This window comes from Balaenoptera physalus (assembly GCF_965194825.1).
Source record: "Balaenoptera physalus genome assembly, chromosome: Y".
Classification (NCBI taxonomy): domain Eukaryota; kingdom Metazoa; phylum Chordata; class Mammalia; order Artiodactyla; family Balaenopteridae; genus Balaenoptera; species Balaenoptera physalus.
In genome coordinates, this window is record NC_138904.1 from 10,341,577 (window position 1) to 10,368,725 (window position 27,149).

Sequence of the window (27,149 nt, forward strand, 5' to 3'; positions counted from 1 at the left end):
TTCTCTGAGGCCTTGAATTCAACAACTTACGCTAATTGGCATTGCAGTTATGAGGCCTAATAAAGCAGTCATGTGTTCCCATAATGGCAAGTAATTTTAAGAATTTTTAAGAATGTAAGTAAAATAAATATATATATATCTAAGTATTTCCATAGAGAAAAGAATGAAAAACACATTTTCTAGCAAAGCAAATAACCATACACATAATTAAACACAGAATCAACAACACATTTTCTTACTTAGAAACTATGACACAAGGTTATTATTTAGATATTATTATTACAAAGAATTTAAATATACAAATTTGGTTGTAAAATATCAGGCTAAGCCACTTAGGTAAAAGTCTATCTGTGATGTTATAGTTTCCAAGAAGCGCCATAAAAGTCAAACAGTTAAACATTTCTCTGTGCTTTTTTTTTTTTTTTTTGTAATTCTCGAAATGTTATATTAAGTGGTTCATCAAATCATGTAGACACATGAAATGTACTGGGGTGGGGGGAGGAGGGCTGAACTGACACATCCACATTTTATAGACTCAGAAATGAATGAGATGACACAGTGGTACTATATTTAAAGCAAATATTGGCATATCTTGTACAAGAAAGGCATCTTACAATAATGATTCTGTTGCTACATCACAATTTTTCAGTTTGTATTTCTAAAATGGGGGGAGGATCTATGATATAATGTCAAAAAACAGAGAACTGACATAAAAAGCCAAATATAAAGATACAAAAGACAACAGTAACACTCAACCATCCACAGATAAAAGGCCATCTGGACATAAGCCTGAAACCAGCAAGACGCCATCCACCGCAATTTCTCCGGTTTTGCCCTTGCCACGTTCTGCTTCAAAAATGATCTAATAATGGAGAGGGAATAAAAAATTACTTCAAGATATTTAAAGCAATGATAAAGTCCCAGTATTTAATAGCTATTAAACTGGACTAAATTCATATGTCCCTATTGCATAGAAACAGGCTTTGACACTGAATATATAATAATATATTTTCCAGATGCCAGGTATCTACACTGAGTGAATTACATTCAGAGAAAACAGGGTCACTGCAACACCTAAAAGAAGCTGGAAAGCCCTCGAAAGCTGAGAAGAGTAAGGTTTAAGAAGAAATTCTGGAATTCCCATTTAAAGAAAAAAAATAAAAAAGCAAAAGTAAAAGAATAATATGATTTTCTTCTCGAAAACCAGGCTAGAAGGAATCGAATACTCCCCGTGAACATAACATAATCACAGAGCAGTGTTCAGGGCAGCAGAGATGAAGCAACTTTAGGCTTGCGTGATGACCAGTGCGTCCGGCTTTCCCTGGCTCTCCAAAGAGAAAAGTGGAAGCCTCAGAAGGACAAATGGGGGCAAAGACAGACTGAATGCCCACTGCCCGGGCTACTCTCTGTTTTCTTACGCTCCCTGGATTCATTTTCTTGAGAATGGCTGGAGACAAGCTATCACTGAGCAGCAAGTGATAGCACAACTGGGTACAGAAATCTCTTCCTCCCCTAGTCTCTTCTCAGGCAGGAACGGCTTTCAGAAAGATGTTCCTTTGAGATAAGTTTTAAAAGTAGTGAGCCGAAAAGCAGACCCCTCACAGCAGCTGCAATGGGTGGGATAATGAGGGGAGGCATGTCTAGATCTTGGGATATGGTGGCTTTCCCATCACTAAAATCCCTGACTGATACTCCCAGATAACTAAAAATAAATATCAGGATAATGAATTGACATCCTAATTTGCGTTTGTTTTTCCACTGCATTTTTGCCAAGTCTGGAACAACAAAAAAAATTCAGGCAGGATTCTTACGTTCTCTTTCGTCAAGGAGATTTGGGATATAAAAATCAAAAGCAGACTTTTCTACAAGACATCCCCTTGCTGATATTTGCCCCCTGCAGGCTTAACCTCCTTGAGAAGGCTAAGCCAGTAGAAGGTGGAGTGAGGTGCCTGTGAGGGGTAGAAGCAGAAGGAATGAGGGGGAAAGTGAGATTCTCCAGGACTAGGAGCCACACCACTGTGTCTTCGTGGCCGAGCCGTGGGTGGGAAACGGTTGCCCGAACTTCCTACAGAGGATGGATTCCCAGGAGCAAGACTCCAGTAAAGTTTTCTGGGTCCAGTCTGGCATGGAAATTGAAGAGTGACTTGAAGAACCACGTGGGTGCACAAAATGTGGGTCTCCAGGGCCCTCACGATGAAGGGAAGATGTGCTGCCCATCTCTTAATGTGCCACTTTTAGCCTTTCAGATGCTCAGGCCACCCTGGGGAGGGCGGCCCTCACTCAACCCTGTGTGAGCAAATAACGGAGACTGAATCCCACGCAGCGCCATCCCCCTGCCACACAGCCTAGTGGGATGGGGCTTTGGGTTCAGATGTAATTTGATTTAGAGAAAGCAACGCGACTTACCTTGTATGCCTAAATTTACGGAGTAAGACTCACATCTGCTACAAATATCCACAGCCAATATGACACTGATGAACTGAAATGCACACTTTAGTCTGGACTTTTTGGCTTCCCCACCCTCCACTGCGCCCCATCAAGGTTTGCCCTAGTACTGAAAAAGTTCAGGGCACAGGTGCCTGCCTCAGGCCCCTGCTGGGCCTGTGTACCCTTCTAACAGGCCAGGCTCTTTGGGGGCATGTTTTCAAAAATGTGCATTTAAATAAAATCACTGTTTTGATAGCATACACCCCCAGCAAGCCATTGAGTTATGTAAAATATTTCTCAGTATATAAATTCAGTAAACATGGAGGTAACTACGAATGTTGTGCAGAGGCATGCTTCAATTCTCCAACAGAGATCTCAGCCCTCTACAGCACGACTCAATGTTACGATCCCCAAACTATGCTACAAACACAACGAGTAAATATGTGGATTGGATGTGTATTGACTCAAATTTTTTGCAGTGAGAATAAACTAGAATTAAGGCATTCGTTGGTCCTAAACCAGCCCTGGAATTGGGAAAGAATGGTTAGTAAGTTCATTAACTTGGCCCAACATATACGTTTATCCATAGTCATGTCTCAGGATGCATTTTATTTAATTAATTTATTTATTTTTCATTATAAATTTATTTATTTATTTATTTTTGGCTGCGTTGGGTCTTCGTTGCTGCACGCAGGCTTTCTCTCATTACAGCGAGCGGGGGCTACTCTTCATTGCGGTGCGCAGGCTTCTCATTGCGGTGGCTTCTCCTGTTGTGGAGCACAGGCTCTAGGCATGCGGGCTTCAGTAGTTGTGCCTCGCGGTCTCTTGAGCGCAGGCTCAGTAGTTGTGGCGCACGGGCTTAGTTGCTCCGCAGCATGTGGGATCTTCCTGGATCATGACTCAAACCCATGTCCCCTGCATTGGCAGGCGGGTTCTCAAGCACTACACTGCATCAGGGAAGCAGGCGGAGTCCCAACCACTGCACTGCATCAGGGAAGCCCAGGATGTATTTTATTTAATTTAATTTATTTATTTATTAAAAAAAATTTTTTTGGGGTATCTATTCTTTTTTTAAAAATTTTATTTATTTATTTATTTATTTATTTATTATTTTTGGCTGAGTTGCATCTTCGTTGCTGCACGCGGGCATTCTCTACTTGCGGCGAGCAGGGCTACTCTTTGTTGCGGTGCGCGGGCTTCTCATTGCGGTGGCTTCTCTTGTTGCAGAGCACAGGCTCCAGATGCACAGGCTCAGTAGCTGTGGCGCACGGGCTTAGTTGCTCCGCGGCATGTGGGATCGTCCCAGACCAGGGCTCAAACCCGTGTCCCCTGCATTGGCAGGCAGATCCTTAACCACTGCGCCACCAGGGAAGCCCCCAGGATGTATTTTATATAAGATGTTCTGCTGTGATTCAAGTGTGATGAGTGAATGAAGGGATGCTGAATCTAACACCCGACACTAAGGTCATGGCTGTTTGGTTTGACGCCTAGTACAGGAGTTTACTTCCGTTGACTAACACGTTCTCTTTCACAAGCAAAGTAGAAATGGAGTCCTGAACATTCTTCTTGTCACCACTGGTTGGTACTCTGCTCTTCGTGTATCTCCTTCCAGATTTCACCCTATCTTTTCCCTTCCCACCTCGAGCAAACTTCTCATAACAGCCTAGAGGGGCTGTCCCCAGGGCTCTGCTCCCTTCCCTCCTGGTGGCTCTACAGTGTGGCTTTCTCTCTTCCCCTCCAAAGACACGACTCCTGCAAAGGTCCGTAGCCACCTCCTGATGGTCAAACTTGACAGACTGTCATTTTTATCCTATTTGTTCTTTCTGAGCAGTACATCCCATTGGTCAACTTCCTTTTAAAACTCTGCTCCCTTTTCCTTTATTAAATCCTCTGGGCAGTAAAGGATGAACTCAGCAGGTCTGGGTTGTCCAAACCTTGCACATTCCAAAGACAGGTTTGGACCTTGACTGGCTCCTGGAAAATAACCTCTAAGTCCCTGGAATATCTTACCTCTTAAGAGTGTCTGTGGCCATGCCAGATAATTTATGCTAACAATGTGATTTATGGTGGGGACCTTGGGCCACACAGTATCAGCCTGTCCTCCGGAGAAACTAAAGACTGAGTAACTAGGGTCAGCCATGTGGGCAGTCACGCGAGCAGACTGACCCAGAACAAAACCCCTGAACACCAAGGCTTGTGTGAGCTTCCCTCGTGGGCAGTACTTTGTGCATGTTGTCACATATCATTACTAAGAGAATTAAGAGCTGTCCCTATGACTCACCAGGAGAAGAAAATTACACGCTTGTGCCCAATCTCTCCTCTGCCCTACATGGCTTTTCCCTCTGCTGATTTTAATCTATATCCTTTCACTGTAACAAACTATAATCGTGAATATAACAGGTTTTCTGAGTACTTTGAGTCCTTCTAGGGAATCATGGAACTTGAGGGTGGTCTTAGGTACCCCAGACAATGGCCACTCTCTCAGTGCAGTCCAAAAAACATTAAAAAAATGACCTTCTAGATGTGGTAGACATATACAATGGAATACTACTCAGCCATAAAAAAATGAAATAATGCCATCTGCAGCAACTTGGATGGACCTAGAGATGACCACACTAAGTAAAGTAAGTCAGACAGAGAAAGACAAATACCATATGATATCACTTATATGTGGCATCTAAAATATGATACAAATGAACTTATCTACAAAACAGACTCACAAACATAGAGAACAGACTTGTGGTTGCCAAGGGGGAGGGTGGTAGGGAGGGAAGAAATGGGAGTTTGGGGTTAGCAGGTACAAACTATTACAGAGAGGATGGATAAATAACAAGGTCCTACTGTATAGCACAGGGAACTATATTCAATATCCTGTGATTTAGCATAATGGAAAAGAATATGAAAAAATATATATATGTATAACTGAATCAATTTGCTGTACAGCAGAAATTAACACAACATTGTAAATCCACTATACTTAAACAAAATAAATTTTTAAAAAAGTGACCTTCCAGTCTCCATTCATTGTGATAAGTCCTGGGCATAAAATGAATGAGCTTTCACATGTTAAGGAGTTTAGAGCCTGGTTCGGAAGGAAGTTGGCCAGAGGAGCCTGACACACACCAACAGCTCATTCCCATAAAATGCTGATACGCGTGCACTTGACAAGTATTATCATTAGTTGTGCTATTAATTACCTCATCTATTTCACTCCAGAATATAAGCTCTTTAAGTGGAGGAAAGAGTCTAATTCATCTTTGCAGCCCCAGTGCCTAGGTACTTCAGTAAGTGTTTCGTTTTGTTTGTTAAATCACTGAAAAAGAATGTAAATATCTCGTTTAATATGTTTTCCACTTACGTTTTTGGGAGTATCAATCCCTTGATACAGCTGAATCTTCCCCATCTTCCACCGTTCATCCGTGCTCCTGGTCTATCTCCCATGCCAGGGCATTATTACTGTTTTTCACAAACACTCGAAGTTTCCCTACTTTGTTTCCAGCCAGCTGGTAATGAAAGAGCAAACAAAAGTTGCTTTGGGGTTGCAGGTTGGGGAGGACAAGTTTCAAACGGCCGATGTCCTTCTTCTGACCTGCCAGGACCGGAACTGCCATATAGTAGCCAACAGCGTGAAAGAGAAGAAAAACCCACAGTTAATGAGGCCAATGTAAAGGGTTTGGCTATACTGTATAAAATAGCTGTAAAAAAGAACGCTTGTCTCCTATAGGGAAAGCTGAAGTCCTTTTCATTTCGAACATTTAGGAACATTTTCATGCTAACATGAATTTTAGGGATCACAGGGCTGAAGTTCTTTGCTCTCCAGAGAGACGGTAACTAAGAGTTGGAGAAACTGAAGAATTTGCTCACATTCACAAAGCTTGGTAATAGCAGATATGGGGCAGGAACCTAATTAAATGGTCTTTTAGCACTGTAGGTGATTTTCTGCTAATGGAGAACTTGTGTTCCAGAACTTTCCACATTGGTTGTTTGAACCTTGGACGGCATTTCCCCACTTAGTTGGTATGTATGATGACCAGCTCATTAGGTGTGTCCACAGTGTGGTATTTAATCCACAACATACATGACTTTGTACCAATGGTATCATGGAGCTTAGCCACCATGTGTAACGTATCACTCCAAGTTCGGATTGAAGATGGCAGGAACACAGGTCACCTTCTGTTTCTAAGATCCGTTTCCCAAGAATTTTTTAACCAGTGTGGTGGATGTTTGCTCATCTCCCGCCTTCTGGTTGTGGCTTTGATGGACTTGGGCAAAAACTCTCATAGAGTGGGGTTTGAAGAAGTTGATAGGAAAAAAGAATTCCTCTAGAAGCCAGGAAAAAGACACGGTGGGTGGGTGGAGTCTTCTGCTAGCCCACAGACACTCCCAGGACCCAGGTTGACAATGTTTTGGTTTTCACTGGACCCAGAGATTGTCTGGTCTTCTTCCCCAGTCAGTGAGTTTGCCAGATTCAGAAAATAAAAATACAGGCTGCCTAGTGGAGTTTGCATTTCACACAAACAACATGTCTGAGATATACTAAAAAGTATGCGCTGCTTATCTGAAATTTAGGCATCCTATATTTTATCTGTCAGCTCTTCTAGCTATACTCTCTTTTGTGACCCATTGTGGTAGGTTTCCCTTTCACTCCCAGTTCAAGCCCACTTTGATCTGTCCTTGAGATTTTATCCTTCTAAAAATGCTGATTCATCCCATGTTTCTTTTTTATATTTAACTCTGTAGGGAAGAACCAGCCCACCTAGAGATCTGATGGAGGCTCAGGAAGGGAGGGAGGACAATCTGAGTGATGCAACAGCTGAGAACCCCAGGGTCATTTCTGAATGAGGTGTTTGTAAATAGGGGACTTGGACCCTCTACCTTAATCTCAAGTTCTAAAAGGAATTTTTGCTAGGAGATATCCAGGTTTCCTGATTGCATGTAAGGGCTTGCAAGGAAAGACCTCAGGGAGGAATTAGTCTAGAGGAAGGATCTACAAGATCCTTCCCCCTTTCCCCAAATACTCTTAACCCTTACACGAATTCCCACATCTGTCTCTCAGCAGTAGGAGAGTGAGTATGGAAGAGGTTTGCTGGAGAATCCTTTGCGGGGGTGGGTAGGTGAGTGGGAGAGGGATTAAGGAGGAGAATATATGCTGACCGAAGTCAATCATTCATCAGGGGAGACTTGGGAAGGTTTAAAAGTTTCCAAACTTTCAAACAACCCTGACCACACAAGTGATAGGAAAAATGACCCTCCTGTCATTGGAGCTCTCTTTCCCTGGGCCGTATCGCAGAACATGAAATAGTGAAATCTGAATACCATTATCTCGGTCAGCAGGATTCCAGTCGAAATCATTTTCTATATCCTGTTTCCAGTCACAGACCCCGTGGTCAAAGCTGCAGTCAATTGAGATATTTAAATCTGCTAAGAAAAAGGGTGCATTTCATCAACATTAAGAGCATTACGAAAGGGAATTCCCTGGCGGTCCAGTGGTGAGGACTCCACACTTCCACTGCAGGGGGCCCGGGTTCAGCGTTCGAACCCTTGTCGAAACTAAGATCCTGCAAGCCACGTGGCGCGGCCAAAAAAAACCAAAAAAGCATTAGGAAAATGTTTAACACTGGGAGCTTTGGAAGTCAGTGCCATGTTTTCAGTTGCTGTCAAGAGTTTAGGGAATTTGGAGGACTTGCCTGGTGGTGCAGTGGTTAAGAATCCACCTGTCAATGCGGGGGACAAGGGTTCGATTCCTGGAATGGGAAGATCCCACATGCCGTGGAGCAACTAAGCCCGTGCACCACAACTACTGAGCCCGCGCTCTAGAGCCCGCGGACCACAACTACTGAGCCTGTGCTCTAGAGCCCGCAAGCCACAACTACTGAGCCCACGTGCCACAACTACTGAAGCCCGTGTGCCCAGAGCCCGTGCTCTGCAACAAGAGAAACCACCGCAATAAGAAGTCCATGCACCGCAACGAAGAGTAGCCCCTGCTCGCCGCAACTAGAGAAAGCCCGCGTGCAGCAATGAAGACCCAACGCAGCCAAAAATAAAATAAATAAAAGAGTTTAGGGAATTTGGGACTAGCAGATACAAACTATTATAAATAAGATGGATAAACAATAAGGTCCTACTGTATAGCGCAGGGAACTATATTCAGTATCTGTAATAAACCATAATGGAAAAGAATATGAAAAAGAATATATATATATATATATATAAAACAGTCACTTTGCTGTATACCAGAAGCTATCACAACATTGTAAATCAACTATACTTCAATTTAAAAAAAAGAGAGAGCTTAGCCAAGCTACTCCACAGTATCGCTGCCCTGGCATCCGTTTTGTTTGGCACCACAGCCTGTGGGGGCCTCTAACGGGCACTAGCCCTTGTGCAAGTGCACGCCCTAGATAAAAGCCTGCAGAGTCACGAGTAAAAGTGAGTTCCTGATATGACTTCCCCAACAGCCCCTGTGATCGACAGTCTCCCCTGCTTCCCAGGGCCTTGCCCTTGTGCACTCCTTAGATAAGACCCCCTCGTAGCTTACCAAAACCCCTATTGTTTTTGTTGGAATCCAGCAATCCAGGCTTCGCCCAGCAACCCCAAAGCGCTCCACACATGGACCCTAATAGAGGCGTGTGCCCCACATCCTGCCTCGACCTCCCGCTGTGGCCCCTGGAGGCCTTGCCATGTAGCCCCTCAGGACCCAGAGTAATAAGCTTCTCTATCTCAATTTCTTTTGTGGGCTTTTGTTGAACCATGTGGCACCCAGGAGCTCTACTTAACGAATGTTAATTTAACAAATCCTAACAACTGCATAGACTACAGGGCCAGTTAGTACAAGCTTTGAACCAGTGCCTCTGGTTACTTTTATGTAGATTGGGGTCAGCAAACTAACATCCTGGCCCACTGCTTGTTCTTGCAAATGAAGTTTTATTGAAACACACCACGCCCATTCATTTACATATTGCCTATGGCTGCTTTTGAGCTACAATGACAGAGTTGACAGATGCAACAGAGATGGTATGGTTCACAAAACCTAAAATATTTACCATCTGGCCCTTACAAAAAAAGTCTTAACCCCTGATGTCCGTGTCAGAAAACACCACTGGGAAAGAGGGGAAAGACTGAGATGCTTCTGATTCATAACAAATGCCAGCCTCTGGCTTGGATTTGGGGGTTTTGGCAGTTTATACTGAAGAATAAATGACTGGCAAGGAAAGGGGAAAAGCTAAAGAGAGAAGTGGCAGCAACTGTTTGTTGACTTATTACGAGCTGCAAAACATTTTCATGTACCTTACATCATTTGATTTGGTTGTCACAAAAATTCTACAATCAGGCCCATTTTCAGGAAAGTAAAACTGAGAGTCATAGTGATTTGTCCAAGTCCCACAGACACTGAGGGCTGGAACTGGACCTGAATCCTAAATCAGACTGAAATCCAGGCTGTCCATCTGCACATATCTTAAGCCAGTACAAACACATGGCTTCTTCTCTCACTTTCCTTTCTTCCTAACCCCTATTTTTCCCTATTCCAGCAAAGATATTTTATTTCTAGTCCCAGTTTTAAAATTAAAAGATGGCAGGGGGATGGGATGAATTGGGAGATTGGGATTCACATGTATACACTATTGACACTATGTATAAAACAGATAACTAATGAGAACCTACTGTATAGCACAGGGAACTCTACTCAATGCTCTGTGGTGACCTAAATGGGAAGGAAATTCAAAAAGGGGGGATATATGTATATGTACAGCTGATTCACTTTGCTGTACTGCAGAAACTAACACAATATTGTAAAGCAACTATACTCCAATGAAAATTAATTTAAAAAAAGGATAAATAAATAAATAAAAAGATACCAGGTAACACTTGCTTCCAGTTTTCAATATTCTTTAGTGAGTGCTATTACTCATTTGATAAGTTGATGTTAGCAGCCCACAAATAATGCAACATAAATTTTTCAGTTGGTTTATAACTGTAGTGGCACGTTTGTCCCAAACTCTCCCTTCTTCCGCATCATGTGGGACGTGGGGAATGTAAACTGGGGCAATGGAATGGTATGTAGCCAACCATTCCGCCAAGAGATAAAACTCAAGGCTTTGGTCTCACCAGCACCATATTTCATTTGTATAGCGCTTTAGGGTTTACAAAGTACTTTCAAATACATTCTCTGATTTAATCCATACCACCTTCCAAAACACATGCTGTTGGTGCCGCACCAGTACGTGTCGGCACGTTATGTTCCCTTGCAGGCACAGGGCTTTCTACTGCAAACACCACAGTTCTCTGAATGCGGGTATTCTCTGGCTGGAGCATGCTTCGCCCAAGCCAGGCAGACCAAAATACCAGGTAGTTCTTTCCCCGGGAGAGCTCTCAACAAATGATGGACACGACTTGGTGGTTAGCTACCTCTGCTTCCCTGCCTTTGGGTAGGACCACTAAGTGCTGGAATTGGACCTGGACCTGAAGTCAGATTGGAATCCAGGTTCTCTCCAGTCTTGTAGAGGGTCCAACTGGGATGGAGATCCAGTTGCCACAGTGGTGTCCTTCCCTGATTTTATGGCAGGCCAGGAGCACCAGGGAATTAACACCCTCCTGAGAGTGGCCTTCAATCAATGTCAGATGGGAGTTGGTGTATAAATACCCCAGCTCCCTTGCCCCTCCAGTAGGATAATTCTGAGCCACGTGTTCTATACACTGGCTCCCAGATTCCCCAGTTGGATCCAGCTCCAGACACCTACAGTGGAAACTTGCTCAATGACATGCCCTTCATTGCCTCCTTCTCTTCCCCCGTCTCCAACCGCTGTTTCCTGGAATCACTGCCCACATAAACCACTTGCACACAAATTCTTGTCTCAAGGTCTGTTTTTGAGGAACTCAGCCTAAGACAGCACGTTAGAGAGGAGTGTTGCTCTTATTCTGACTTTACACATGAAAGCCATGAGACATCACAAGCCTAAGTGACCTGCCCCAGGCAATCAGCAAGTGGAAGAGTTGGGGGGCCCACCTGAGTCTACTAATTGAGACTGAGCACTCCGGACACCTTATTCAAAGACCTTTAAAATCAGAGGCATAAGCTAATAAGCAAAATTGTAAACTTGCCATGTTTCATTGAGGATTATGGAAGAAAAAGTAAAGTAAGAAACCTGGTTGATTTAGGGATCCACAAAGGACTCAAATAATTTATTAATGTCACTTAGAAGTGTAAAGAAGAGCTGAGGCAGAAGTTCCAAGCACCTAGAGAAGGTAGCTTATCCCCTGAGCTATAAAACATTTGCTTCCTAACCAGGAAAATGGGAGGTAAGATGTTTGATGCAGAGAAATTTTAAAAGCGGAACACTAGGACATCTCTGGCAGTCCAGTGGTTAAGACTCTGCGCTTCCACTGCAGGGGGAGCAGGTTCAATTCCTGGTCAGGGAACTAAGATCCCGCATGCTGCAAAAAAACAAACAAACAAAAACGTGCGACACTTAGAAGAAATACGGAAGAAAACAAGATGCCTACAGGAGTTGGGTCATGGGTCACTACACTTTGGAAAGTTTTTCGTAGAAGCTTCTCAGATTAAATTTGGAGGAGTGCAGTAGAGAGGTACTTTCTTCATGGTGAATATTGTCCTATAAACCAAAAGGACAGAATTGGAGAATGTAATCACAGGGTAAACACAGAAGGAAATCCAGTTAGCGCAAGCTTAGGACATGTATAGTGGTAAGTGAAAGTTTGCAAAGGAAAGAGATCAAGACATTCATATTTACACCAAGTAAAAGGGATACATATATAGGTAGGCTTTTCCCTCATGTCTGTGTAGAGATGCGCATGTAATTTGTCGTGGGTAGTGAAAGTGCTAAATAAACTCAGAGGAAATTAGGGATCATGCCTAAGAAATTCCAGATTATGAGGCTTTGCTAGAATGATCACAAAAATGGTCCCAATTTTTACTCCTCCCTGGGTCCACGCTCTCTGCAATATGACGTTGTCGTGCCTTCCCCAACTCTTAAGCCTGGGCTGGCCTTATGACTTGCCTTGGCTGATAGAGTATGACAGAAGCCATGCTGTGCCAGTTCTGGCCTAGACCAGGCCTGTGTGCCTCTGCTCTCTTTCTGGGAACCCTGCCAGTGCCTCACAAGAAAAAGCTTGGCTAGCCTCCGGGAGGATGAGAGACCCCATGGAGCAGGGCAGAGTCAGCCCAGGGGTCCCACCTGAGGCCCCAGGCCTGCGAGACAGCACAGCTAAGATGAGCGAAGTCACCGAGCGGGCCCACAGCTGATGCAGATAAATGGGCGAGCCCACCCAGACCAGCTCAGATCAGCAGAACTAGCCAATCCACAGAGTCACATGCAAAGCTAAATATTTATTGATATAGGCCCGAGGATTTGTGGTTGTCTGTTACAAAGCACTACTGTGGCAATAGGTAACTGACACAGGCACTTAGGGCCAGATTTTAGTACACGATGATTTGCAGGTTGTGGGTCCCCATGGGTTGGAGTTGAAGCAAATGAGTCATTTTCTGCCATCTCCATACATAATGATCTGCCTCACTTCTTTACTCTAGGTGTCAGGTGGAGAGGTGGAGAGAAGACAGCCTTACAGTATCATAATCATTGGTATTAATCACATAAGGACCTGCTATTTTCACACTGGCACTGGGTATCATGATGTAACGATCTTTCCCTTGGGTATTTAGGAATGAAGCAGTGATTCATACACAACCATCTCATCCTATGAAGAAATGAAAGGACCACGGGACACCGTGAGACAGTGTATACTCGGAAGAAGGCATCACTCACTTCTGTGTTCCAGTCGGGATGCTGTAGCTTTTCTTTGGACCAGAACCAGATCACCTTCACCCGCTTCGTTCACCTTAGGGGCTAACAATGAACACTTGATCAGTTAAAAAAAAAAACAAAACCCCTAAAGCCTCACGTGCTAAGAAGTTATGAATGAATGAACAAAGAGGGTTTTACCATATACAGCTGGCCCTCCATATCCATGGGCTCCACATCCACAGATTCAACCTACCACAGGTTGAAAATATTTTTTTAAAAATCCAGAAAGTTCCAAAGAGCAACACTTGAATTTGCCTTGCACGCCAGGCAACTATTTACACAGCATTTACATTGTATTACATATTTTAAGTAATCTAGAGATTACTTAAAGTATATGGGAGGATGTGTGTAGGTTATGTGTGAATGCTGCACTATTTTATATAAGGGACTTGAGCATCATGGATTTTGGTATCTGTGAGGGCTCCTGGAACCAACCAATCCCCCATGGATACCAAGGGACAATTGTGTTCTACAGACAGAATACGTTACAACTGTATTTCCCTAACATTTCCAAAGCATTTATATTGGTTCCAGTTTCCTCATGTAGAACATCTTTTTCCACAGGTGCGACCTAAGCATCACCCAAGTAACCTAAATAACACATCCCTCCTCACCAGGTTTTGGAAACATACTCTCTTGAGATTTTGACTCTATTAATGGAGATAATGTCATTGGTATGCTAGTTCTTGGACAGGTGGGGCTGAAGCTACTTTTCATTTGGTTAAATCCAACAGCCATGGAGCAGGAACAGACAAGACAAAATATAGAGGTAGCAACAGACGCCTGCTGAGAATGAAATGGGAAGTCTCAGTGTGAGGGATCCAGGGTGGCTTAACATGGAAACCACCCTGGAGGGGCTGAGGCTGGTGATGGGCTCTGCTCGGCCACCAGTGACAAGGGCAGTTCTCCAGCTCATGCAGGAAACTTAAGCTTAGCCTCTCTATAGAATTTTCCTCCAGCTGTCTATCTTGCCTTTTTAGATCATAACCACACAACTCTGAAAATCTCCTTTCATTGAGTGCGCCTGTAAAAAGTGCCTCCACGAAGGAAAAAAGTAGAGCTAGGCAGATCCACCAGGGGGCGCTCTCTGGGGTCTGGGGGTGCGCTGCATGCAAAGCTGGGCGTCCAGACGGCCGTGCTGGCAGGACAAATGGGCTTCCTTGGCTGGGAGCGGAAAGAGGGTCTGCATCAAATAGGAAACCCCCAGGCAAGGGGAAAGGCCTGACCCTCCGTGCGTCCCACAGCAGCAAATTGGATTTCGTATCTGTGGAAGACTAAGTTTCCAGACCTTATAGAGAACCCTGCTTCTTAGGACTTAAAGCTGATCCCATCTTACTTAAGGCGTGAAACTGTCTTCCCTTTTTCTGTCATTTGCCAGGAGAAACTACAATTCACTTTTCATAAGATGCATAAATTAACAAAAGTGATACTCACAAAACACATCTCCCCGAAGGCTTTGCTGCTCCTCCACATGGTTTGCCAGGGCTTTCTCATCTCTTCTCTCTTCCTCCAGCCCCTCTTTCTTTCTCTCTTCATCCCTCTCTTTTTCTCCAGGAGGGTTCCCATCTCTGGAAACGCTCTCTTCAGAGTTGAAGGGCTGTGAGTCAACCTTAGGGGCAGGAGTCCCCCCAGGTTCTGCGATGTTTTTCATTTTTACCTTCTTTTTCATGTTATTTTTGTGAGCAAGCAACTTCTTGATTCTGTCTTTGATGGTTCCAGGTGCACTGAGGAATTCCTTCACAGAATTTTCAGGGATAACTAAAACCAACAGTAAAAGAGAAGTTCCACACTGGCCAATAATTAGATCTCTCACGAAAAATGGAGCATTTAAAAAGCGTCAAAGTGCAGTATATGAATGCTTCCAGAATCAACACATATGAGGCTCAACCATTTGATATTTTAGGAAGAACTATATTTGCTCCTACCAAGCTGGGCTACAGATTCCAACGTGATGGATTTTCCAGGATCCTCTAATATTTCTGCTTTCACAGCGGTATTTGCCAAAGCCACTGTTGCCCAGGTGGTCCTGTAATTTGTTTAACTGTGATATTCAAAGATTATGGCTAGCATTATGTTGAACCATATAAATTGCCAATAATGGGCCATTTGTGACCTACAGAACGGTGATTTTTGATTCAATGTATACATACCTAATTTTTCTTTCCTGTTCTCTCTCCTCTTCGAATTTCTTCACCTCAATCAACTACTATCAAAAGCTAAATGATTTTACTTATTGACTGTTTATAGAGAGGCATCTATATTTACTGTTTTACATTCATTTCTCATCACTAAATTAAATTCTTTTTAAAAATGCACCTTTAAATAGACTGACATAGAAAACAAACTTATAACTAAAGGGGAAAGGGAGGGATAAATTAGGAGTTTGAGATTAACAGACACACACTACTATATATAAAATAGATAAACAACAAGGACCTACTGTATAGCACAGGGAACTAAATTCAATATCTTGTAATGGGGCTTCCCTGGTGGCACAGTGGTTAAGACTCCGCCTGCCAATGCAGGGGACGTGGGTTCGAGCCCTGGTCCAGGAAGATCCCACATGCCATGGAGCAACTAAGCCCGTGCGCCACAACTACTGAGCCCACGTGCCACAACTACTGAAGCCCACGCACCTAAAGCCCGTGCTCCACAAGAGAAGCCACCACAATGAGAAGCCTGCGCACCGCAACAAAGAGTAGCCCCTGCTCGCTGCAACTAGAGAAAGCTCACGAGCAGCAACAAAGACCCAAAGTAGCCAAAAATAAAATAAATAAATTTATACAAAAAAAAATCTTGTAATAACCTATAATGGAAAAGAATCTGAAAAAGAATATATGTGTGTGTGTATGTATAACTGAATCACTTTGCTACACACCTGAAACAAACACAACATTGTAAATCAACTATACTTCAATTAAAAAAAACACAAACAATATGGATAAGAACAAACTCTCCTTTGACCATCATCCCCAGTTCTAGAGCTCTCTCCAGAGCTAAGCACTGTTATCAGGGTGGAAAGCATCCTTCAGACTTTGTCCACACTATTCATTTTGGTTCACACAAATGCACTCAGACTCTCTGTACTATTTGACAGCTGCTTTTTTTAATTCATGAATGTCTGGAGATACTGTCATGTTTGTATATATAAATAGTTCTACCTTAAAAAATGTACCTCTAGGGTGCTTCCTCATACTCCCCAGTGGATCAATGACCACTGGGGGAAAATGTTAGTGTAGAACTTGAGAGGTAGAAAAAAAAGGTCTTTTAGTCCAACATCTTTGTTTTGTAGATGAGGCAACTGGGCAACGTTAAATGACTTGCCCAATGTAACTCAGCTACCCAGGGGCAGAGCTAGATTTGAGGGTAAATCAGATGAATGAGTCTTTTTCCAGTCCTATTTCCATGACATGTTTCTTCCTGCTTTAGGGTGAGGGTTACTTTTCTCTAACTGCCTCAAATTCCTCGAGATCTAGAGTCTAAAGATGCATGCCCCCTTTCTGGGGATCAAATAGTGATAATAAAGAGTATTCAACTACACGCTACTACAGATAAAATAGATAAACAATAAGGAACCTACTGTACACACAGAGAACTATATTCAATTATCTTGTAATAACCTATAATAGAAAAGAATCTGAAAAAGAATATATATATGTATAAATATATATATGAATCACTTTGCTGTATACCTGAAACTAATACAACATTGTATAACAGCTATACTTCAGTAAAAAAAAAAGAATATACAAACTTATGTGAAAAAGTAATTTAAGGGAATTCCCTGGAGGTCCACTGGTTAGGACTCCACACATTCACTCTCGAAGGCCCAGGTTCAATCCCTGGTTGGGGAACTAAGATCCTGCAAGCCACTTGGTGCGGCCACAAAAATAAAAAAATTTATTTAAAAAGATTAAAAACCCCGACCTTTAAAATCAAATATATTGTCCTTTTATAAAACATCTAGGCATGTGCTAGTCTAAGACTAAGCAAAAAGGGTCTGATACCACTGAATCAATTCACGCAATTCTACAACCTGGATAGAGTTCAGAGGGAAACAAAATAAGGGAGTAGGCACCAATGTCAGTGTCCAAAAAGAATATTACAAAAAGACATTGGATTGAGAGTTTGTTAGAATATTTTTCTTGGCAATATTTTAATCTCTTCTGCTCAGTTCCTTCTCCAACATTTGGCTGATTCGCTCTGTACCAAAATGGTAGAAAAATAAATAAGAAGAGGTCCACAATATTTTGTGTAATCAAAAGGAAAAAGAAAAATGCTTTGAAAATATATATACTCCTAATTAATACATTGCTCTTAACTTTTAAATCAATCTAAGGTTGTGATGACAAGAGGTACATTTCTCTTTTCAATGAAATGTCCTAGTTATTTATCAATGTGACAGCCTGTAGTTACAGGTTCGAAGCCAATGACTACTAATACAAATAATCCATCATTATTCATCTTCGTGAACTTCAGATGGCCTGTTTCAGCTAATCTGCCAGAAGTTGCATAAGCTCTGACTGTAAAGTGCGTATATACGCCTTCCTCTGAAGGCCCCACTGTGCAATTCTGTCTACGGGTCTCTGATTGTTTTCCCAGGACCCAGCATGAAAAATTAACAGGAAATACCCATTCCCTGGAAATATCCTTTATGCAGTCAGTAACCTAACACTGAAGACCTTTAATAAATAATGAGGAGAGGGTTTCAATCCACACCAGCCAAACCTAAACATCTGCCTTTGTTTTCTGCTTTGAAGTTTTGATTTTTCCTATTGAAAAAAAAGTAAATCAAACCGCCACAACATTTGTGGTACCAACAATTTCACTCCTTCAGTATGTAAAGAGCTGGGGCAAGGATAAAGCAAACTATGCATATGCATGACTATGAATGGATAGATTTGGCTGTATCTAGGTGTTGCTATTTCAAATCTGACACAGCTGATGACTGTTTGTCTTGAAAATTTCTTGATTAGCGCAACATCTTTTTGAGAATATACAAACGTGGGAGGAAGCTGCCACAGTAGGAGGACCTGGCACATTTGCGGATCTCAGACATAAAAACAGGGAATTCCAGAGTTTTCAGATTCACAGGCCAGTCTTCTGTAAATGAGGTTGACAATTTCTCTTTCGGAGAGATCTGAGATTTCTCTAAATATCCACTTTGTCAACAACTCTACCTACCTGAAAATCCTCGCTTTGCTTAGAGAAGACCACTATGATGTGAGAACATCTTTCCCAGGAGGAACATGACTTTGACATTCATTAACCTGTGCCAAGTTCACCACATGATCTCCTATCACCTGTCAGGAGAAATTCTCCTCTCATCTGAGCTTTAGACGTGGTCTTGGGCGGAGAGGCTTAATCATGAATGAGGAACGTACTGCACCATGAGATGCAGGCATCAGGAAGGGGCTAGGATAGCAGAGAAGCTGACCCAGGAGAGTTTGCTGGGGAGGGGTCCAGGAGAGGTGCCCACCCCAGAGGAGTAGCCGTGGGTCCCTGCCTTCAGGCACACAGCTCTGGAGGCCAGTTTCCTGGGTGTGACTCCCAAGTCCCCAGACCTTCTAGTCCTATGTCCTCAAGCCCATATTTAACTTCTCTTTGCCTCAGTCTCCCCATTTATAAAGATGGGATAAGAAGAGGGTATTTGTGAGGCTGAAATGAGTGAACACATGTCAATTACTAAGATTAGTGCCTGACATATATTTGGCCTGTGTTTGCTATTATTTTTAGATTTCATCACCAGAATGTTGAAAACCTTCTATTGAGTTAAAAAAAGTTTTTCCAGGCCATACCTCCAAACTTCCGTTTATGTTATTACTGAAAGAAAAAATATTCAATGACCTGGTTGTAGCAACACCTATGCTCCTGAATATGCTCTGTATAAACTGAATTAATAATGACTAAAGCACATTCCTAATGACTAAAGAAGCCGCTTTCCAATGGGAACGATCATTGAACTTTGGTAAAGAAGCCATTGCCACTATTACTCCTATTACTAGTGCATGGTTATCGAACATTTAATAATTCTGGGCTAGAGCTAAGCCCTATATGTGGATGTTTATTGATTATGTATGGATTATTTCATGTAATCGTCAAAACAATATTAAGGGCCAGATACTATTATGTATATTTTGCAGATGTGGAAACTGAGACACTGAAAGGTTAAATAGTTTCTTCTCAGTCCACAGGCAGTAGGCTAGGGAGCCAGGAATCAAGCCAAGGTAATTTGATTCCAGAAGCCACACTCCTGGTAACTAAATGACTTGGTGTCCTTTCCCAAATTGACTGGTACTACCCAAGTCGGGTAGTACTAAAGTTTTGATTTCCTTAGAATGACACACACATAGCTGCTGTCAAATTAAGACCAAATTATCAAACAGTGTATTATTAACACTAACATATGTTAGAACAGTAAAAAAAAAAACATACATCGACATTTAGGTTGCTTTGTCCTTTGGGTACAGATGGTGCATAAGGATAACTGACTAACTCCTCTTCTGTGCTGCCACGTAGGGCCTAAACTTTCCCCAAAACAATGAACTTATAATAAAAGTTGCTATGTTATTATATAATACAATTTACATGGATACAAATGTATTTTACAATGTAGCATCTTATAATGCTGGATGCTAATTGGATGCAATTCTCTCATTTTTGTATGACTTTTCTTTGCACATAAGGGTGGATTTTTTGGCCATCCTTTAAGCAATGTGTGTTAAGACTTTAAGATCAATTTTTAAAAGAGACATAGCTGTTTATTTTACAGAGAATCAATCGAAGTAGAATGGAAAGGACTGGGCAAGTAATACAGTGAATGACCCAAAGATAATTTTCTCTTGTAAATAAATATTCTGGCAAAAGACTAAAGAAATGATTCTGCTGCAGAATGGATAGTAACAAAATGAATGATTTTCAGATATCAAACAGAACATTGTGATGCATTTAAGGTTTCCAAGAATCAGGAAAAATTTGTTTTACCCACCCCCCTCCACTAAGCTTAGAGTTGGATGGTCAAAGAAAAACGTTAAGTTTTCTTGACATAAGAAATGTTTGGGGCTGACCAAAATATACAAACAGCTCACGCAGCTCTATGTCAAAAAAACAAACAACCCAATCAAAAAATAGGCAGAAGACCTAAACAGACGTTTCTCCAAAGACATACAGATGGCCAAAAAGCACATGAAAAGATGGTCAACATCACTAATTATCAGAGAAATGCAAATCAAAACTACAACGAGGTATCACCTCACACCAGTCACGATGGCCATCATCAAAAAGCCTACAAACAATAAATGCTGGAGAGGGTGTGGAGAAAAGGAAACTCTCTTACACTGTTGGTGGGAACATAAATTGATATAGCCACTATGGAGAACAGTATGGAGGTTCCTTAAAAAACTAAAAATAAAACTACCATACGACCCAGCAATCCCACTACTGGGCATATACCCTGAGAAAACCATAATTCAAAAAGACACATGCACCCCAATGATCACTGCAGCACTATTTACAATAGCCAAGACATGGAAGCAACCTAAATGTCCATCAACAGAGGAATGGAAAAAGAAGATGTGGTACATATATACAATGGAATATTACTCAGCCATAAAAAAGAACAAAATAATGCCTTTGCAGCAACACTGATGGACCTAGAGATGATCATACTAAGTGAAGTAAGTCAGACAGAGAAAGACAAATATCATATGATATCACTTATATGTGGAATCTAAAAAAATGATACAAATGAACTTATGTACAAAACCGAAACAGACTTACAGACTTCAAAGACAAACTTATGGTTACCAAAGAGGAAAGGTGGGGGAGGGATAAATTAGGAGCTTGGGATTAACAGATACACACTACTATATATAAAATAGATAATCAACAAGGACCTACGGTATAGCACAGGGAACTCTACTCAATGTTCTGTGATAACCTATGTGAGAAAAGAATCTGAAAAAGAATGAATATATGTATATGTAAAACTAAATCACTTTGCTGTACACCTGAAACTAACACAACATTGTAAATTGCCTATACTCCAATAAAATTTTTTTAGAAAAGAAATGTTTGGGTTGATGTAGGATTTATAATTTATAAACACTGGGCTACAACATCGAAAACGTGGGTTGCAAACAGCTACCCCCTTGCATGCTTAAGACATGCCTTCATTTCGATGTTGATAACACACTGTGGTTTCAAGAGGGAGCAAATGATCGAGAAGGAAGAGGACACCAGATTTACTCTGGCCAGTTCTTCCTAATCCATTTGATTCTTTGGGTTGTGGGCAGGTGTGCGTACATGGAGGTGAGTTGCCCACTTACTGACACAAGTGTTTTCCCAAGGCACCTTTTTTTCTCTGCACGGCATTTTTTTTTTTTTTTTTTGCATTCACTTTTACAGGATTTCACAGTCAAGAGGAGCTAGACCTTAACGAATATGATTGCAATTGTGCTAATAACAGTCACAGCCTGAGCTAACTTTATTGAGCATCTACTATGTGCCCAGCTCTCTCCACCTATTTTAGTTACCTCATTCAAATCTCACAACGAACCTATGAGATAGCTACTGGGAGGAAGGTGGGCTCCTCCAAAGTAGAACCCAAGAGGAGGATTTGGGTGCAGGTGGTTTACTCAGGAGGTGGTTCCAGGAAGCAGAAGTGGGGGAAAGGGCACAGTGAGACGGGAAGGGAGAAAAGTCGAAAAGGTACCTCAATGGGCAGGTAATCACTGTGGGTGAGTGCGGCTCAGTCTTGCAGGCGACGTCTGGGAACCAGCATAGAACCCACCTCAGAACTGTTCCGCTGCACAGGGGAAGCTGGGGGATTTACGCACAGACCCTTGGCTTTCACTGCTTGAGGACTGTCCCCAGGGGTGTGAACTCAAGGGTGTCCACGGCACCAGGGCTCGGGGCACGCACAGAACTGTCCACCCGCCTCACTGAAATTAGGGGTCTCCAGGGGACTGTGGCCTGGCCCCTTATGAGCACCCACCACAGGGCCACCAGGAGCCGCATTCTGGACAGGAGGAAACTGAGTTTAGAGGGCTGGAGCAACTTGCGAAAGGTCACAGCCAGCGCGGGGCACAGCTCAGGTTCAAGTTCAGGCCTTCCTCGCCCCTGAGCCTGGGCTGCTGACCATTACATCACACAGCCTGAGACAAGTGAGGCCGGAACAGACGTGTGCAAATTTGGTGGCGTGAAGGAGCCCTTGACCACTGATCCTATGTGGAAAGCTGACTTATTCCATCTCTTCTCTGAGGGCCTCTCAAAATTATGGCATCTTTCCCCCCATCCCACCCATGCACAGCCCTGCACAGGTAGCCAGTCTCTCTCTTTCTTTGGATGAAGTTTCAGAAGGACACCATGGGCACATCTACACAGAGGGAGAGAAACCACAGAATCAAGACTGAGTAGCCACTGAATCCCAACTGCAGCCCAAGGCAGGAGTCCCTCCCGGAGGCCCCGGTCCCCACTCCACGGGGTGCCCTGCTCCACTCTGAGATACCCAGTGGGAAAATATGTAAGAGAGAATGCAACCCCACCCACTGGCCTTCGTCAGCTTTGGGAAGGCAATTTTGTTTTACGTTCGTCAAGATATTTATGGGCACAATGTCTGCTTTTCAACACTTTTTTTTCTTCCAGGTTAAATGCTGCCCGGTTCTTTTGGCAGTTCTTCATAGAATGTGATTTCCCGACTCATTTTGCTTATACTCTTCCATACCTCATCTCATCCAGTGCCGCTGGGGTATGGTGAACCTTTTATGCGTGTGCTGCTCAGGGTTCACATGGTGTGGACCGTTCATTTCTGCCATCACTGAGCGGCCGCTCTGTTGTGTCATTGGGAGCAACGGCCAGATGCGGGCACGGGATGGGATACAGGTCAAGGGACCGCTTGCGACCCTATTTACTGGAACATGTGGAAACGCTGCTAAGGGGCCTGTGAGAGAGCAGGGTCAGGGCAGCCAACAAATCCAGGCACGTGATGAGCCAGTGCTAAAAGGCACATGATCAGAGGAGAAACCTGGGTGACTAAACACAGCGGGACACGGTTGGCCAGGGGAGGGACGGTGCTGTAATCGTTGCTGGCTTGTCTTGGTAGACATTCCGGGGTCTCACCATGATCTCTAGTTTTCTTCTCTTTCAGGACGCACAGCAGCATTATATATATTTTTGCCCCTGATTCCAAGCTGAATTAAGTAAGAGCTGGTGGGTGACTGTCCAAGCTTCTTTCCATGCTGTGACAAACCCTACGGCCTCAGATTGATACCGTGGTACCATAAGACGGTGGGCCTCTGTCAGCCTGGGTTCCTAAGTGACAACATGGAGGAGAAACGGCCTGACAACACTCTCTGGATATAGCACGAGTGACAAAGAAACTGTGATGGCTGTTGCAGCTGTTGACAGCAGTGACATTTTCTTGTTATACATTTGCTGTATCAGTTTCAGAGTTTACCACCTGAGCATTGATGAATTCAGCAGCAAGAACCACGGGACTCAGCTAGCCAACAAAAAAAGTGAATACAGGCTTGCGGATGATGATAAAGTGACATCAGCTCCATACTTTGTTTCGGTTGTGCGTTCCGGAATAAGTCATGATTCACATGGTTAAAAACCTTCTGTGGTTCTGGGCCACTGACAACTCGGGATTGCTCGTCACTGCGCCATAACCTAGCCTATCGCAAGCGATGCATTTGCTCAGTGTCACTTGTCCTCAAATCTTACTTTCGGTATTTGAAAATATGTTGTGACCAGAAGAACCTCCAGAACGCTTGCTGTACTTTAAGCACAGTGCCTATGGTTTCCATGAAAATTGGAGATGTGGTCTGATTAGCCGAGAAGACAAGCCTGAGGCAGAGGTAAGTTTCCAAACACTGTGTGCACGCAACTCGCAGCCCCCCAACACACACACACACACACACACACACACACACACACACACACACACACACACAGGGAGGAACAGGAGGGCCACATGGAGAGAATGCTTTATGGGGAATAGCGAACACACCATGACCGAGTGTACTTACCAGAACACTGAAGTCCACTGCGTTTATATCCCTGCTTGCACTTACACTTGAAGGATCCTTGGGTATTGAGGCAATTGGCATGGAGGCTGCACGTGTGGGTGTCCGCAGCACATTCATTTATATCTAAAAAATGTGAACGGTCCCATGAATAATCCTGTGGTGATAGCACTTGCTGAAAGACTACCCCTTGAACTTGAGTAACTCCAGGGTCAACCACTCGACATTGCCAGTGAACGCTGTGTGGCCTGGGAGCCGAGAGGTGTTGAAGACTCCCGGGCCTTGGCCCAGAGCCCCGGCTTTGCCTGACGCCCAGTAGGTAGGGAGCGTATCTGCAGCTCGCCTTCCCCACAGCAACCTCACCTCCGGCTTATCAGCACTACTGAAATCTCTAAGATGTCCAGGTGTGATTTCTGAACTTTTTCACCAGCCTAACTTAGAACTAAATAACAGTATCAGAAAATAAATTCTATACATGGAAGGGCTTGGAACTCCTAAACAACAAAGAACAAGATGGGCTAGGAACCACTGACATCATCTGAAAAATCTGAACATTTTGTTCAAAGGTTACCAGGAGCAGGGGTGAGGCTGGTCTGAGCTTGTCTGCTGGGTTTAGACTAGGAAAGTTTGCCAAATGTCACCCAAGTGAGAGCTTCCTTGGCCCTCTTCTCCCTCTGACTTTCTTTCTATACTTATCATATGCACACAGAATAGGCTATTGTTTTTAACTTAGGCACACAGGGGCTCAGGTGCTAACCTTAATCACTTTTCAAATCACAAAGGTTTGTTTCCCCGGACAGCTCTCCACGTGGATTCCCACCCTGTCCAACGGCACCTCCCTTTAGGTATCAGGAGACAGGCTCCGAGTCTGTGACACAGCCCGGCTGCACTGCAGAGCTGGACGGGTCTGGAGCGGCGCACAGGATCCTAGCCCACAGGAAACGGGGGTTTTATGAGCCAGTCTAGGATGGCCTTTGAGCTTGAGGTAAGACCTATGGAGGCGTCATAAGACAGTTCAAAACCCAGGAACCGAGTGTTGCCCCAACACGATTACACAGGACACATCCTGGGCAGCTCTGAGTGTAGAATGGAAAGAAATCCTACTTTTTCCCCCAATGTTAGCATTCCATGTTATGCACACATTTGTTACGTGCATATTATGTAAACAGGAATCTACAGGGAGCCCGGATGTCCCTTCACTGCAGGACAGGCCCCATCTGCGTCTATCAAGGGCAATGGGAAGGCGTCCAAGGGCTCCCCAAATGCCTTGCTCACTGAGACTTGGAATTCCTTCCCTAAGGGACAGGATCTTTTATTTCACCCAGATCAGGCGGATAGCTGAGTGATACCCGAACCTTATCAGAGTGATCTTGGTGACCCTGGAAAGGGGCTGTGGAGCTTGAACGATGGAAAGGGTGAAGGAGGAGAGAGGAAACAGCACGTGCCTTCAACTCCTTTATAGGTTTTTCTAAAGCCACTCCTGAAGGAAACTTATGAACAGACCACTGAGATCAAGATGAAGCAGGCCTTGTTATTCTTCCTTTTATCAAATATAAATATGCTTCACTGTTCCCATTTTTAGCTATGCCTGGAGACAGAACCAAAAATATAAACAAAACCAAACTAATTTTTTAAAAAAAACCCACAAAAATCATCTCAAGCTATTTACCTCCATAATAGAGCTGCAGAGACTAAAGTTCCTTACTTTAAATCTCGAGGGACCTGAATTCATATAATTCACATCATCAGAATTCCCTAAATGCCAAAAACTTAAAAAAATATAACTTTTTCTGTGTTGTTAAGCTGGTCAGTACAGTAGGTTCAACTAATACACTGAACTGATGTCAAAATATCTGTAGAGAAAGCCTACAGGTTTGATGGGGAGAGGAAAAAAATAATAGGTGCCACCAATTCTTACCTACACAGTCATATCAGCCACTGAGATATTTTAGTTCAAAACCAACATGACATTTGCAATAGTAGCTTCCAAATGTGTTCACACATCTTCGATCGTGGGGGCAGACGGCTTTATCCGAGGCACATTCATCACTATCTAGGATGGAGAGCCAGGAGATGTCAGGGATAGCAAGAAAGCACCCTCCCTCCAAAATACTCTCATGCACTCACCCACAGCACACAGCACACACGGGCACACGCAACTTCTTCATTGGAAAACTCTGATTATTCGGGTACCAACATCATACCCTCCGGGAAGTGTTGTAGATCCCTGAGGCACACTCACTGCCTTTCTATCACCTTGTACATCTTGTTTTAGAGGCATTATCTCACTGTACTGGCATTACTTATATTCACATTTTCTCTCTCTTTAGGCCCTGCCTTTTCTGGGGCAGGGAGCATATGGCTGGCACTTACTACATAGACATTACATTTTTCTGAAGGAATTATTATTTTTCCAGCTATGGGTATTGTATAGCAAACCCAATACACAAACATTTAAATTTTGCATTTTACAAAAGAATCATTTCATTAGCAAGCTCCTCCAAATCCTGCCATATTGTTCCAAGTCACAGAAACGTGGTTTCCTAAGAATGCACCTATACATAAACTGTGGGTCAAGCGGAATGACGTGATGATGCAGCTTCGGCAGACAAGAGGCTGCCTTCCTTTTCTACCATGGAAAGCCACGTCACAGAGGGGCTGACTGCTATGCTGACCAAACCATTATGACTCAGACTTCACCTTAACTTTCACATGTCAAATCAAATAGATTTGGAACTGTGGTTATTTTGGCACTGTGGTTAAACATGCAGCTTGGTGCTGGTTTATTGTTCCTTTTGCATTCTTAAAATAATTAACAAATAAGTGTTGGATTGACCAGAATTATTTTTCAGGGATCACTTCTGCGCACATCATG

At 43.2% G+C, this 27,149-nt stretch overlaps 1 protein-coding gene across 1 annotated transcript in view; it reads right to left on the minus strand.

The window, feature by feature from the left end:
- Positions 1 to 430: 430 nt before the first annotated feature.
- The window catches only part of LOC309653416 (epidermal growth factor-like protein 6), a 68,436-nt gene continuing 41,717 nt past the window's right edge, over positions 431 to 27,149 (minus strand). Inside the window, 9 exon segments of the mRNA XM_082448026.1 lie at positions 431 to 862; positions 5,786 to 5,857; positions 5,859 to 6,052; positions 7,744 to 7,845; positions 13,209 to 13,289; positions 14,682 to 15,005; positions 24,278 to 24,400; positions 26,193 to 26,205; positions 26,209 to 26,327. Coding sequence (XP_082304152.1) covers positions 752 to 862; positions 5,786 to 5,857; positions 5,859 to 6,052; positions 7,744 to 7,845; positions 13,209 to 13,289; positions 14,682 to 15,005; positions 24,278 to 24,400; positions 26,193 to 26,205; positions 26,209 to 26,327 — 1,139 coding nt within the window. The 3' untranslated portion in view covers positions 431 to 751.